The sequence below is a fragment of the Dendrobium catenatum genome, unplaced genomic scaffold (genome assembly GCF_001605985.2).
Source record: "Dendrobium catenatum unplaced genomic scaffold, ASM160598v2 fragScaff_scaffold_249, whole genome shotgun sequence".
Taxonomy (NCBI): domain Eukaryota; kingdom Viridiplantae; phylum Streptophyta; class Magnoliopsida; order Asparagales; family Orchidaceae; genus Dendrobium; species Dendrobium catenatum.
The window spans coordinates 1,374,828-1,390,093 of NW_021318711.1; the positions used below are offsets into that span (position 1 = coordinate 1,374,828).

The 15,266-nt window shown below is 34.9% G+C and overlaps 1 protein-coding gene across 2 annotated transcripts in view; it reads right to left on the minus strand.

Annotated features, from left to right (window-relative positions):
• Nucleotides 1–13,525: 13,525 nt before the first annotated feature.
• LOC110098257 (DUF21 domain-containing protein At2g14520) overlaps nucleotides 13,526–15,266 on the minus strand; it is a 61,276-nt gene continuing 59,535 nt past the window's right edge. For both annotated transcript variants that reach the window (XM_028693283.1, XM_028693284.1), the window contains exon 13: nucleotides 13,526–13,767. In XM_028693283.1, the coding sequence (XP_028549116.1) occupies nucleotides 13,750–13,767 (18 nt within the window). In that variant the 3' untranslated portion in view covers nucleotides 13,526–13,749. The remainder of the gene's footprint in view (nucleotides 13,768–15,266) is intronic.

Consider the following 15,266-nt stretch of genomic DNA (forward strand, 5'->3'; position numbering starts at 1 on the left):
AGTGATTACTAAGCAGTTCTTCCTAATCCAAAACACAAGGATCACTAATACTAGAGATCTAAACCTAAACTAGCCATAATTAAACTGATCAGTTGTTTTATCTCCTTAATTGTTTCAATAAATTAATTGATGTAGGTTTCCATCAATGCACTTTAAATCCAAAATCCGTCAAATCTATAAATAGTTCTGTAAGCTACCAGGAAAGATCACGGAATCAATCCATTACCTCGATCAACGAAGATGGCGAGCAGGGGGCTTCTGCAGCTGATGAGCTGCTTCACCCTTTCCATTAGCCTCCTCATCCTCATCTTCGCCCTCTCATCACACCAGGCAACGGCTTCATCGTCATCGTTCGTAACAGGATCAACCACAACAATCTCCAAAACAGGACGAAGCACGCAATGGTTTTGGGACCACTGGAAACTTCCCAAGGATTGGTTCAAGAAAACCCTAGGAGATATGTTGAATTTCCTGAACAAAATCAGACACAGAATCATCGACGAAATGCTCAAGATCCTTGGCTTCCCCCCCACCGGCGATATCCTCCGCTATCTGATAACAGCAATCAGATGGCTCAGTGACAAATTGATTTTCTTCCTCTCAGATCCGAGAGCGCGGATGAATACGGTGATGGAATGGATCGTGGATTCAGTAATGAACCCATTTCGAACCCTAAAGGACGGGATGTTGTCCTTCCGAAGGCTCTTCAGATATCTTCACAAATTGAGGAAGGGAACTTACGCAGATTTCGGAAAGGATAATCCAGTCTACAAATGCTTTATGGAATTCTATCCGGGCTGCGTGGCGGGCACCGGTTACTCCGTTGGTAGCTTTATAACCTTCCATTTCTACTGCGCCTATTTGTTCTACGAGAGATGCCAGTTGCATTATTGGTGGGAGAATGGGATGTGGAAAGTTCCCAGGGTTAATGGCGGAGACCCTTGCAAGGTTCTGCCGAAGAAGAAATGTGCAGATCAACCGCCGATATAAGATGTCGATTGCAGCATAGATGAGCTTAATTTATACGTGGAATTTCATGTCATCAAGAATTGAATAAATTTTACTTTTTAATAATTGATGTCCTATTTTCTTATATTTTTTTTCTTATATGAATTATAAGTCTAATTGGTAATTATTATCAAATATTATAATATATAGTTTATACTTTAAATAATGAGTTCATTGGTGTGAAGAAAAAAATTGTTATTTTTTTTTCTTATTATCAAATGAAATAAGATTGAATGTGTTCGAATATGTTAACTAATAAAAAAGCTAATTATCAAACAGATCATAAGTAACTATATTAATATTATCAGTTAAATATATGTTGTCTTACAATAATTCTGTAATAATTTTTACTCACGCCCAAAACATGATCCTAGCCTTTCATTTTATTTATCAAAGATAAATCACGACAATTCATTTTATTGTATTGTATATTTTTCATTGATTTCTTATTATAATTATTATTGTATTCTCTTAATCTCTTAATTGACCCTGACATTGGGCTTAGCTGGGTTGGCGAGCGAGCATTGTTGGGAACCCCCTAACCCATATTTGAATCCTCTCTCATACGGCGTGACCCCTTAAGTGGAGGGAAAATAACTGCGGGTCCTGCCCCTATGGGATAGGTTGCTGGTAGGCTCATCGAGGAATGAGTTACGTCGCCATGTGGGTAATGAATATTATCAATGTTTTAAAAACCGAATCGGACCGGCCGGTTCAACCGTGAACCGGTCCAGTACAGTCTTAAAATCGCTTCTGAATCGAATAGGTCAGAACCGTCAACCGGCAAACCAGTCCGGTTATTTTGAACAGGCCGGTTCAAATCCCACTAATTTTGATTTTTTTTAAATAAATAAATTAATATATATTTAAAACAATTTTATATTAAATTTATAAACTTATGTTAGAATTAAATTTATATTAAATTATATTGTTATATGTAAATTAAATTTAAATTAAGAATCAAATTTAAAATTTGAAAATATTTATATTTAAAATTACCATATATATTAAAAAAATTCTTCATGTTCGTTGTTCGGTCCGATTTTCAGAACCTTGAATATTATAGACTTGACAAAAATGGCTCTTAAGAGAATCCGTCACATTAAATACAATTAATTAATAAATTTAATAGTACTTTTATAGAATTCACAACCTATTAAACGGCTCCTAAGATAATCAGCCACACTAAATACTATTAATTAAAAAATTTAAACATATATAATAACATTTCATTTAAGCAAATTAATGACCAGCTAACCCTCCATTTCATATTCGCAATTGATTCGCCCTATGTTTCTTATTCACCAGTTATATTTCCTAGCTTTTCATATTTTCTCTTCATTTCGGAAGTTGTTTCTACATCACTTTCTTTCTTTACTTATTCCTTTTCTTTAGTTTCTGAGGTTTCTTTCTCTCTCAGTTTCTTAGTGGCAATAGCTAGGCGATGATATTCTGCCTAATAGTAGACACATGTCATAAATAAGATAATACTAAAGATTCGGGCCATAGAATTTCTCAATCCATTTCGTTTTCTTCTTCCTCCTCACTATCTTCTCTGGTAGGGGATCTTCTCCGTAGAACTAGTTGGAATGTCATAAAATTGGATAAAATTAATAAAACTTGTTATTTTTCAGTATAATTATTCATAAACAAGGTGAAGAATTATTTTTGCTAGGTCAAAAAATTGGATAAAATTAATAAACTAGGTGATCTTCTCAAATTCTTTTTGATTTCTTGAAAAATACTTTTTGTCGAAAATACTTAGATTTTAGTTTAATTTTCGCAGATTTCATAAAAATTCAATGTTTAATTAGCTCGTTAGCTCTTAATTATGAATGGCCCATATCTAAAATTTTCAAGAAAAAATAGAATAGTTAGCATAAGATGGATTAAGAGAAGATGTGACCCAAAAAGAATCGATTGCTGAGCTGCATGAGGTAGGAAACTTTAAGTGAGGGAATTTACTAACCTATTCCGACCGGATAGAACAAACCATTATACAAGGCGATTCAGAAATTGTGGAGGCTTGGTTTGATCAAGCTACATGCAATTTTCATAGATTATATCTTAGATGGTTAATTTCATCCATGACTTCGAGTTATATGAATCATTTTTTATAGATTGCTTCTTAAACAATAAGATAACTAATGATTAATTTTATAAAACCATAAGCTATGATTTTTTTTATTTCAATTCAACTCACTTTTCATGTTCATTTCTATTTTATTTTAGTTCTTTCAATCAAGACAACACATAAGAAAATTAAAAATGTCAAAGCTCATTAAATAGTAGATTGAAAATATTTTCATCGTATTATCATTTAATTATATATGTTTAATGTAGATGCTTATTACTTGCATGTTTCATTTTGTGTTAGAACCTTTGCAGCATTATGTCATTATGATTTGGTAGTGTTAGGGGACGTCCATGAGCTTGCCCGGCCATGAAAGATGCTTTGATTTTCCTGTTCAATGAGTATCTCTTCATATATACACACATTCTAACTTCGAAGCATTTTTGTCATCCTATCACATTGATATCAAAATATTATACATGATAGATCCTTGAAAATTAACTTGACCAAGCACGAATCTCGAGGCAAAAATCAAGTTGGAGACTTTCAAAAATTAATTTTGGGATCATCTGACCTCGATTTTAGCAAATTTACAGTCAAACTCAGCGTCTCGGAAATACGAATCCAACGACACCAAATTCGACTCAATCCGAGCCCAAATGAGTCCAAAATCAAGGACCCAAAGTGCTGTTGGAAGATTTGAACCACAATTTGAGTTAGCAAACGGTTTTCAAACATAATGTGCTTATAGTAAAATTGAGCAGCTCAACGAGACAAATCCAACGAGCCCAAGATCGCCAAATTTCGACATCATTAAGACCTTCAAATGTCTGATGAACGGTATATGATCAAGAGATTCAATATCGGCCGTCCATTCAAACCACTTCCGATTCGTCCCTAATCTCTCACCTATTTATAGGCCATACCACTCTAGAAATCTATAAATATACCCTCATTTTTCTTGAGAGGGGGGTTGAAGCAAGAGAAGAAGGAGAAGAAAAGAAGGATAGGAGGGAAGAACTCTTCCTCGACCACCGCCGACGAAATTCTGTCCAAGTGACGCCGGAATTCTGTCCGAGCTCCAAGTGACGCCCGAGCTCTACCTGAATACCATCTAACGTCAGAATTCTCCTTGGCCTCCAACTAGCGCTAGACTTCTGCCCGACGTCGGACCTCCGCTCGTCGCCAAGTTTCTACCTGACGTCGGACTTCTGCCTATTGTCAGACTTTCATCGGACATCTATCCGATGCTGGATTTCTCTCCATTGCTGGATGTCTACCTGACGCTGTCTTTTTGACCTTTGTCGTCAGACAATGGTCCTTCTAATTAACGTCGCCCGCCGACTATAGTCCTTCTGGCCTCCGTCGTCCGCCGACAACAGTCCTTCTGACTAACGTCACCCACCAACTACAGTCCTTCCGGCCTCCATCGCCCGCCGACAATGGTCCTTCCGACTTATGTCGCCCACCGATTACAATCCTTCCAACCTCTATCGCCCACTGACTATGGTCTTTCCGACTTACGTCGCACACCGACTACAGTCCTTCAGACCAAACAAACACATAAACAATGATGTTTTGTATTCTCACCATGTAATGTACTCTATAAGATGTACATCAAGTTAAGGCCTTCCCATGAGAAAGGACATCCTTTGTAATCAATTACAATACTAGTGAATTCATTCATACTAGTCCAAGTCCCATGGTTGTTCCCCCTTTTTAGGGGTTTTTCACGTAAAAATTTTGCCGTCTTTAGTGGATGACACACTCTCTCTTTTATCTGATTGCGTGCCGGGTTTTCGTACAATGCTATGACATTAAACTTTATATTTCTCTACTGCCGCTAATACTCCAGGACGCAACAATACCAAAATATTTATATGAATTTTATATTAAAAATTAAATAAATTATAGAATTATATAATATTTTTATTAATAGTTTATTATAAATATCTCTAATCACTAAAAAAAAATTCATTTCAAGCTATTCCTTTCATCCATTTGGCTTAAAATAGAAAAAAATCCAAATTAAAAGAGAGAAAGAGAAAGCTTAGATTAACTCGGAGGTCGTTGAACGATTTTTGTTAGTTGGCCCAGTTGAGAGATTTGCTCATGTCCTATAAGGAATATATCTTATTTCTGATTTCAATATTATTATTTTTTGGTATTTCTCTGATTAAATTTGTAATTTCGTTACTGAAAAAACGAGGATAGCTTTGTATTGGTAAAACTTTAACAATGTAATTTTTTATATATTATATAGATAAAAATTATAAACATTTTGAGTATATTTTAAAAATTTGTTACTGGGTGGTTTTGAAAAAGCAATGATTTTTGCATACTTTAAAATTTATTTTGACATCTAAAAATAATGCTCTAGTTCAATAAAAGCTTCATAATATTATTATATATAATTCCTGCTAATTTGATTAATTTATGAAAATAAGATTTTTTTTACGCAATATAGTTTTCTATTGCCTACCATCAAGACATTTTGAAACTATTTGAATTTACCTCAATTATATTTTTATTTACTGCAATGCATTGGAAATAAACGTAGATATATAATTGAGTAATAGTTGGTTGTTATTACTGTTATAGTACTATGATAATAACATGTGTGGAGGAAAACAAAGACTGATTATTCACTAAAATTGGTTGAAGACTGATTAACATATGCACGATAGTGGGCTGACGGGCTTTCCTTTAAATATTGTGGTTGGATGTTATCTTCTACTGATTTACGTGATACTTATTAGGAGTTATACTAAGATGATTATTGTGCAAACATGCAAAGAGTGATTACTCTGTTTATTGAGCCAACGAGTTACTGATACTGATATTGAAAAAAATACCTCTTTAGCCATGACTAACTTGTTTAATAAGATTATTAGAATGCATGCTACTTAATCACTACCGCTATATGACTTTATTGTTGCTTCCACCCATGATGTTGATGTAATTACGGTTACGCGCCTATTATTAAATGTTGAATCACGCGATATATTTAGATATGAATTCAAAATAATATTTTTTACTGTCTTTGATGTTGATATTACATGATTTCTCTACTTACTGCAGTATTGATATGTTAACTTTAGTGATCCGACATCCTATATGATGTTACCAATTCTTATATTGTATTGTCCTATACATTATGTGAATGGATACTATTATATTTGATATGACATAGATAGTTATAATTGTATAAATTAAAAGATAAAAAAATTACTTCTAACGTAGATTATGGACACCTAACACACACTAGAAGGTTGAATAGATCACAAGCCTGTAGACCTTTAGGTATGAAATTTACCTATTTATTTTCCTGTATATCATATATATTGAGTGCATTATTATAGTTGTTTACTTTTATTTGTTTCCTGTTTTTCAATTTTTGTGTTGTATTTCATTTTGCTCGATTAATTGCAAAATTAAATAAATAATTTGTAACTCTAAACATCAAATAAAAATTAAAGTAGCTTATTACCAATTTTAAGTAAGAACTGAAAACTGAACCACTTAGCTAGGGAATAAAATAATTGAACAACATAAATATCGACGATATGTCAAACCCCGTGATTTCATACACACTAAAACTTTCTGATTTACACAAAACATGCTAGCGTGCAACGAACACTTGCATGTTGTTTAAGACACCTAGAGATTAGCTCCTCGTTGTCTTTAGGAAAAATTCTTCACTCAAAAATAAAAGAAAAAGTTTCTTGAATAACATAGAAAAATAAATAATTAAGATATAAATGGCGTTCATCATTTCGATGAACAATATTTAGGTCCGGACACCGGACGTCGAGCTCTACATCGGAGCCAATAAACATGTCGCCACGTGCTCTTAACGTTTACCTCGCCAGCGAATCCCAACGACCATACCTGGGTGACCGAATCCGGTATTTGCCTATGTTCGGGTATTTGCTAGTAATGCTGATATTGCTAGTATGCTTGACAATAATTGAGAAATACCGGCCTATGTTAGTAGGTGTCAATTTACGGGTCAACCCGTCGGGTTCAGTGGAGTGACCCGACCCGACCCGGATCTAAACGGGTCAACCCGAACCCGACCCATTTTGCAAACTGGTAGGACATTTCAACCCGGACCCGACCTGGCACGGTTGCCAGGTTGACCTGACCACGACCCGCGACCCGCAGTTGCGCTGATGGGCGATGCGTGGAGGCAGTGAGCGCCGAGGTTCGGGATCGTTCGGGCATGCGCAGTGTTCGCCACGATCGCTGATGGTTCGGCCGGACTCGCGATGGTTCGGCCCTCGGCAGCTGCAGTCGGCGCAGGGGCGGGAGGCGACAGGGGCGAGGGGCGTGGCAGGCCGCAGGCGGGGCACGCGCACGCGCGCAGGGGCACGGGACGAAGGCAGCGCGGGGCAGGCGGCACGCGGGCAGCCTGGCAGCGGCAGCTGGCAAGCGGGTGGAAACGGTGGGAAATTCAAAATTTTTTAAAATAAACAGGTTGCCGGGTTGACCTGTCAACCTGCCAGGTCAACCCGAACCCGACCCGTTTTTCAAACGGGTCAAATATGAGAACCCGAACCCGACTCGTTTATCAAACGGGTCGGGTCCAACCTGGATTTTCTAGGTCGGGACCGAGTCGGGTTTTCGGGTCGGGTCAAATATTGACACCCCTAACTGAAATACTAAGAAAATAAAGTAATTTATATATTTACATTATAAACAAACAAATCTTAAAAGGAAAATAGTTAGTTTTATTATTATTTGGTGAAAAATTCATTAAAAAATCTGTGTTAATAGATAAAATGATTACAAGTCCTTAAAGGAAATAATAGCTCACTAATGCTCAAAGAGTTATAATAAATCTTAAAGAAAAATAGTTAGTTTTATTGCTTTTTTTTTTTTTAAATCTCATCAAGCTTTAGCATTCAAGCTTTAAATTGATATTAGGGTTTTAAATTTTTTTTAATATCTAATTTAAGATTTTCTTATCTAATTTAAATAAAAAATAATTAAAAAAATTTTATAATGAGTAATAAATATATAAAAAATTTGCATCTTATAAATATAAAAATTTATAATTAGCATATTTTAAACTACTTGATTTAAATTTAAATATTTAAATTTATTGGTTTTAATTACATAAATATTTTTATAAAAGAGAATTTGGAGATTTTAAAATAATTACAAAAAATTGATGAAATTTTTATAGGAGAACAAAATTTTAAGATTCTGTAATAAAAAACAACAAAAAAAATAGTTAATCTCATATGAGAGAGAGAGAGAGAACAATAACCAGTAGTAAGTATCGAATTGTTGCGAGTGGTAAAAAAATGGCAGTAGAGAGAGAGAGAGTAGAGAGGAGAGAAAGGTATAAGAGAGATGGAAAGGGCGAATTATTACGTCCGGTGATGACGTCCGGACACTCAATTCAGATGCGTCACGTCACCCGAATACATTGAGTCCCAGTATATTTTGATGACGTGACGTGTCTGGATTCGTCGATGGACGTAATAATTTGCCGATGGAAAGAGATGGATTGGCAGTCAAGAAGAAGCAGGGAATAGGCCATGGAAAAGTAAGAAAAATAGATTAACACTATGTGAAGGGGAAAAATTAGGAGATATATCTAAGGGTTAAAACCGAAAGCAATAATTACGACATTAATCACGCCGGTAACGCAAAAAATAAATTCAAGCTAGGTTAATTAAACTGGTAATTAATGTACAGTTCTTCCTAATCCATCGACAAGGAACCCTAATACCATTTCCCCCTGTTCCTCCATTAGAGATCCACCCTTAACTAGCCATGATTAAATTGATCAGTTGTTTTATTTCCTTAATTGTTTCAATAAATTAATCGATGCAGGTTTCCAAAACGCGCGTGCGGTTCTCAGTTTCTCAATTAATATAGAATGAATGAACAAATCCTAGAGCTAGATCGATCGATGGTTTTAATAAACTTGTAACAACTACGCACTTTAGATCCAAAATCCGTCAAATCTATAAATAGTTCAGCAATGTACGAGGAAAAGATCACGGAATCAATCCATTACCTCGATCGACGAAGAAGATGGCGAGCAGGGGGCTTCTGCAGCTAATGAGCTACTTCACCCTCTCCATTAGCCTCCTCGTCGTCATCTTCGCCCTCTCATCCCATCAGGCGACGGCCTCATTGTCATCCTCTTCAACGAAATCAATCACTGCAACGTCGGAAACAGAAAGATCCACGATCTCTTGGCCAAAGAACGGGAGCAATAAATCATTGGGAGATTTTTTTGGTTTTCTGAACAAAATCAGACACAGAATCATCGATGAAATACTCAAGATCATAGGCCTCCCCCCCACCGGCGATATCTTCCGCTATCTGCTAACAGCAGCCAAATGGATCTACGATAAACTGTCTTTCTTCATCTCAAATCCAAGAGCGCGGATGGATACGGTGATAAACTGGATCGTGGATTCAATATTGAACCCATTTCGAACCCTAAAGGACGGGATGCTGTCCTTCCGAAGGCTCTTCAGGTATCTTCACAAATTGAAGAAAGGATCCTATGCAGATTTCGGAAAGGATAATCCGGTCTACAAATGCTATCTAGCAGTCTTTCCAAAATGCATGGAGCTATACAACCCCGCCGAGGGGGGTTTTCTAATCTACTATTTCTACTGCGCCTGGATATTCTATGAGAGATGCCAGTTGCATTATTGGTGGGAAAATGGGATGTGGAAGGTCCCCATGATCAACGGGGGAGACCCTTGCAAGGTCCTGCCAAAAAGGAAATGCGCCGATCAACCGCCGATATAGATGGCTGATGGCCATTTACGACTTCTTAGCTCTGAAAATGCACGCTTGTTGTCTAGTTGTGTATCTGAACTCTCACTTTTGAGATGAGAGCTATTCTAAACAATAAAATACACTCTTTTAACTTTTAACTTCCATTAATTGCTCCCTTGTTATCTTCTAGATGATAATACATTTTTGCAAAAAAAAAAAACCTAAATAACACATTTATGCATTAAATCAAGTTAAGTGTTGTGAAGGGCTGCAAGCAAACCAAACGTTCGATGAGCTACTCGTTGTTCGGTTTGATTAAAGCTCGTTTGTGATCGTTTAATTAACTAAACAAACAAATTTGAACAATATTTTAAATACTCGATTCTTAAATAAACAAACTTGAACACTAATGTGTTCAGCTCATTTATGTTCGCGAACAATATCATTTGAAGTTCGTGAACAAGCTCGACATTAAGCTCGATTCGTGTTCGATTTTGAACTCGTGAATAAGCTCAATACAAATAATTAATATTTGACTATATAATTAATAAATATAAATAATCATTGCCTTTGTTACATAGACAATTGCTTTTATTATAAATGTGTTTGTTCGTAGATATGTTCATGAACATGTTTGCTTGATAGTTAGAAAAAATTTGTTAAATATGTTCGTGAACAAACTCGATAAACATTAAACAAACGAACATGAACTGAACATGAACCGAACATGAACACTCATTAATTTAAATGAACCAAACATGAACACAAACAATAAAGCTCGAACAAACATGAACCAAACTTGAACAAGCTGATATTAAATGAACACAAACATGAACACTCACATACTCGGCTCGGCTCGGTTCGTTTGCAGCCCTAGTGTTGTGGATGCTCGAATAGATGATTGGCTTTACTGTTAGAGTTACAATACGAAGTGCGCATATAGGTAAAAAAAGTGGAGTAGCTCCGGTTGTAGATAAGATTAGAGAGAGTAATCGTGATTCTGTTAGGCTATTATTTTCTAGTTGCTTTCTAAAAACTTTTGTGATGAGAAACAGCTTTTTACAACCATAATTTGTTAACATGTGATAACTTTAAAAAATTATTATTATAAATTTTAAATAACATATTTATATTATTCATAACAACTTTAAAAAAATATTATTTTCCCCGCAATAACTTTACAACCACATTTATAAAGTTATACAACCATGTCAAATAGATCCTTAGTTACTTCTAAAGCAATTAAATTTTTGAAAAATTATTTGACATAATAACTATTGAATATTATTAAATCTAGATAAATTATTTGACTATTTATTATAGAAATTTAAATTTTATTTTTAAGATAAGACAATACATAAGTAATTATGAAATATTTTTATGTTAGATTTTGGTTAACATTAAATTGGGAAACATTTTTATTTGAAGAAAAAAAAAAAAACAATAAAGGTTGGTTAGATTAGGTTAATGAGTATTATGCTATAAGTATCATGGGCATGATATCAACAGACTGCTGATTAGTATAAAACTATTGGATGGATGTAATACATTGTGAATCTTCTATGTTTTCATGAGGGATTTGGTTAAAGATCTTAGGGATATCTTCAAACATTTAGGAGCATTTTGAGTAACACTTCAATTCAATTCAATTCATAGAAATTAAAGGTTCATGGAAAGTTCTTTTTTCCTTATACATTTAAGGGATGCTTTTCATGGGCATCTCATGAGACAATCATCATCATGGATGCACGTAAGGATTAATTATTCTACGCAGACATCGAATGTTATTCGGAGACCAACCAGAATGCGCTATGTCAGCCTTGTGCTCGGTATTACGGCTCGGTGCTGCTCGATACCCCTCGGTACCGCGGCACGGTACCGCTGACATTGCGCTTTCTAGTTGATCTTTGGATGACATTCTGTGTCCAACCTCCTCGCAAAATAATTTCTCATGCGTGAGAGGACTATTGTGAGGCATCTCATCCATACCATCAATATAAAGATGCCCTTAAGAAAGCCACGGTTGATTGTATTTATAATACGAATGAATGTTGACAGCTCATTAGATGAATGTGTGTGCCATCATGACACCATGCTCAAGTTCAATCTTTGAAAATTTGAGGTCATTTAGATTAAAAAAATATCATTTTTAAATTGATTGCATAACCTTGAAGTTTAATTTGATTTAATTAAAATTGATTGCATAACCGTCAAGCATTTAAACATTGTGTGAGGTTAGGAAAAGGAAATCGAGACGGGCAATCTAAATCGGATTTAGCTTAATATAGGTTATTATAGTTCTGAGGTTAATAACAGATATCTAAGCACCTTAAAAGAGATCTCAAGAAAGTAATAATTAAAGGCAACCAAATACACATCAAAAGATTAAAGAGATGACTGAACTTAGGGGTGTCAATATTTGACACGACCTGAAAATTCGACCCGAAAATTTCGGGTTAAGGTCAATCTGAACCCGAAAAAGGGTCGGGTTCGGGCTGAACATTTCGACACGTTTCAAAAATCGGATCGACTCCAGGTTAACACTTTGACCTGAAATTGACCCGTTTTGACCCGAAAACCCAATTTTGACCCGGCAACCCGAGATTGACCCTATTTTTATCCATTTTTATCCGAAAAAGAGGAGATAGACCTATTTTTGACCCGAAAACTAGCAATATTTTGTTGGAAACTGATCATTCGGGTCGTGTCGGGTTGACCCAGACCCGAAGCAGGTCAAGTTCGGGTTCGAAAAACTAACCCGTTTTCAAAAATGAGACAGGTTCATGTTGACCCGAATAGCGCCGGGCCTCAACCCGAATCTGACCCGTGACCCGAAATTGACACCCCTAACTAAACTACAACATGAAGTTATTACAATCGATGATAACAATGACGTCACACATAAGATTTATTTGCTTAATATGAAATTTTTTTTTTTTTGAATTTATCACTTATGAAAACAATTATTGTAATAGAACTAATTTTTATCATTTTTCATGTAAGAACTCTCGCACTAAAATATTTTTATCTTTTGCCAAAAATTTAAGTAGATAGAAAATGATTACAAATAAGTTTAAGATCCGACTGATTCCATCATATTCTTTTCTCTTTTTTTTTGGAAAAATTTGGACTTTGCCCGTATATTAATCCGCCAAAAATTACGAAGAAAAATTACATCAAGCTTTGACCAAGAAAGAACAAAATTTGGCCAAGCATAACAGACTAGAACAAAAACAGGTGCAGCTGATCACAAAATTATGCAGAGAACTCCATATGCAAAGATGCACATGCTCCCAAGCCAATTCCATCATATTCTGAATTGTTAAATAATGAAAGGTTCTGGAAAAATATTAAAAAGTTATTTCTATTTAAGGATATTTTAAGAAAAATCTTTTTTCCCAGTCTTTACACACAGAAAGAAATAATCAAAAGATTAGGCATGATAAAAATAATGAACTTTCAGCTCTACCCCATATACAGGGAACTTTTATTACATCCAGTGAACGTACGCTCCTCTACGTTCGGTTTTAGACCAAAACAGCGCAATACCGAGTTTTTTTAAAAAACTCGGTACAACTCGGTACTCGGTATTGCGCTTTTTTTGCCTAGATCCGAACGTAGAGGAGCGTACGTTCACTGGATAAAATAAAAGTTCCATATACAAGAGGCATCAATTAATGCTGACAAATATTATTAAAAAATTCTACTGGATAAGATCGTAATTACCAATCAAAATGTTGCTACAGCTTAAATAACTTACAACGCTGCACTAAATTTTTTTTTTTTGGGTTTAAACGGGAAAGACAAAAAAATTATACATTTATCTTATAATGAGTAAAGTAAAGTGTGCTAATAATGATGGGATTACTCCCATAGATAATAATCACTTAGTACATTATTCTCAGAAGCTTCTCTTATTGTTTTGATTGGACCTGTAGAGCAACACGTAGAAGCAAGAAGCATTAGTACCATACAACCAAAAAACTCTTCAAAATTAAATTATAAATTGACGGTAGACAACGAATTTTTTTCAAAAAAAAAAAAAAAAACTATCGGCATTATAATTTAATCACATAAGAACATGTTCTTGCACTTTGCTGGAGTTGTGTTTTGATATGATATGATTATTTGTATAAGCCAAGTGAATTCGCAGATCTATAATGAATGATTCAGATATTTGAGTATATATAAAATAGCTAAAGTAAAGAAAAAAAATATATATATCAAGTTAGATTTATTAAGTTGGAAAATAATTTGAAATTCGACTTCATTTGAGACAATTTTTTACCACTGATTTTTTATTACTTTCAACAAATTTTTTAACGAAAAACTTGCTGTACGAAGTAATAAAAAACCGTTCCAAGCGCTGATGGAGCATCTCTATTCTGAGCATCTCCAATCCAAAAATGGCCTTACACATTATCAGTTTAAAAGAAAATTACAGTAGCCTGCCAAGGGCCAAAGCGACGACGAATTATTCTGTGCAGACATCGAACGGAGAGAACCGTCCAAATTTGTTGTGTTTTTACTGCTCTTTTGCTGCGATTTTGCAAAAGGGCAGTAAATATTTAATATTTACTAAATAATTGAATATTTGTTGCGTTTTTGCTTAATTGCAGTAAAAGTGCAATAAAAATGCATTCATAATTGAATATTTGTTGCCCTTTTGCTGTCCTTTTTGCAAAAGTGCGGCAAATACGGACGGTTCTCTCCGTCCGGTGTCCGCACCGAATAATTTCTCCAAAGCAACAGGGGATACCCTGAGACCCTCAAGCCAATGATTGACAATATACTTCTCACCCAAACTGAGAAAATATTAGGGCTACAAACAAACCGAGCCAAGCCGAGTATGTGAGTGTTCATGTTTGTGTTCATTTAATATCAACTTGTTCAAGTTTGGTTTATGTTTATTCGAGCTTTATTGTTTGTGCTCATGTTTGGTTCATTTAAATTAACGAGCGTTCATGTTCGGTTCATATTCAGTTCATGTTCGATTCGTTTAGTGCTTATCGAGCTTTAAACAAACAAACATGAACGAGCTATAAACGAGCTCTACTTTTAGATGTTCATTAACTTAACAAAAGAGCTTTATCAAGCTTCCTAACAAACGATTACATTGAGCATGTTAGCGAATATATTTAATGATTTTTTTTAAACTATCAAACAAACACGTTTATGAACATATCAATGAACAAACACATTTATAATAAAAGCATTTGTCTATGTAACAAAGGCAATGATTCATAAGCAAATCTCATCTTCACAGAATATTTCTAACAACAACATTAACAAAGGCAATGATTTATAAATAAATAGCTATATAAAGCTACAATTACTTAGACAACAAGTTAAGTAATATCTGATACCTACAGTAACCTGAAAGAGCGTTCTAATGGGAAAGGAGAAGCGTTCTAAATCAAATATTATTTAT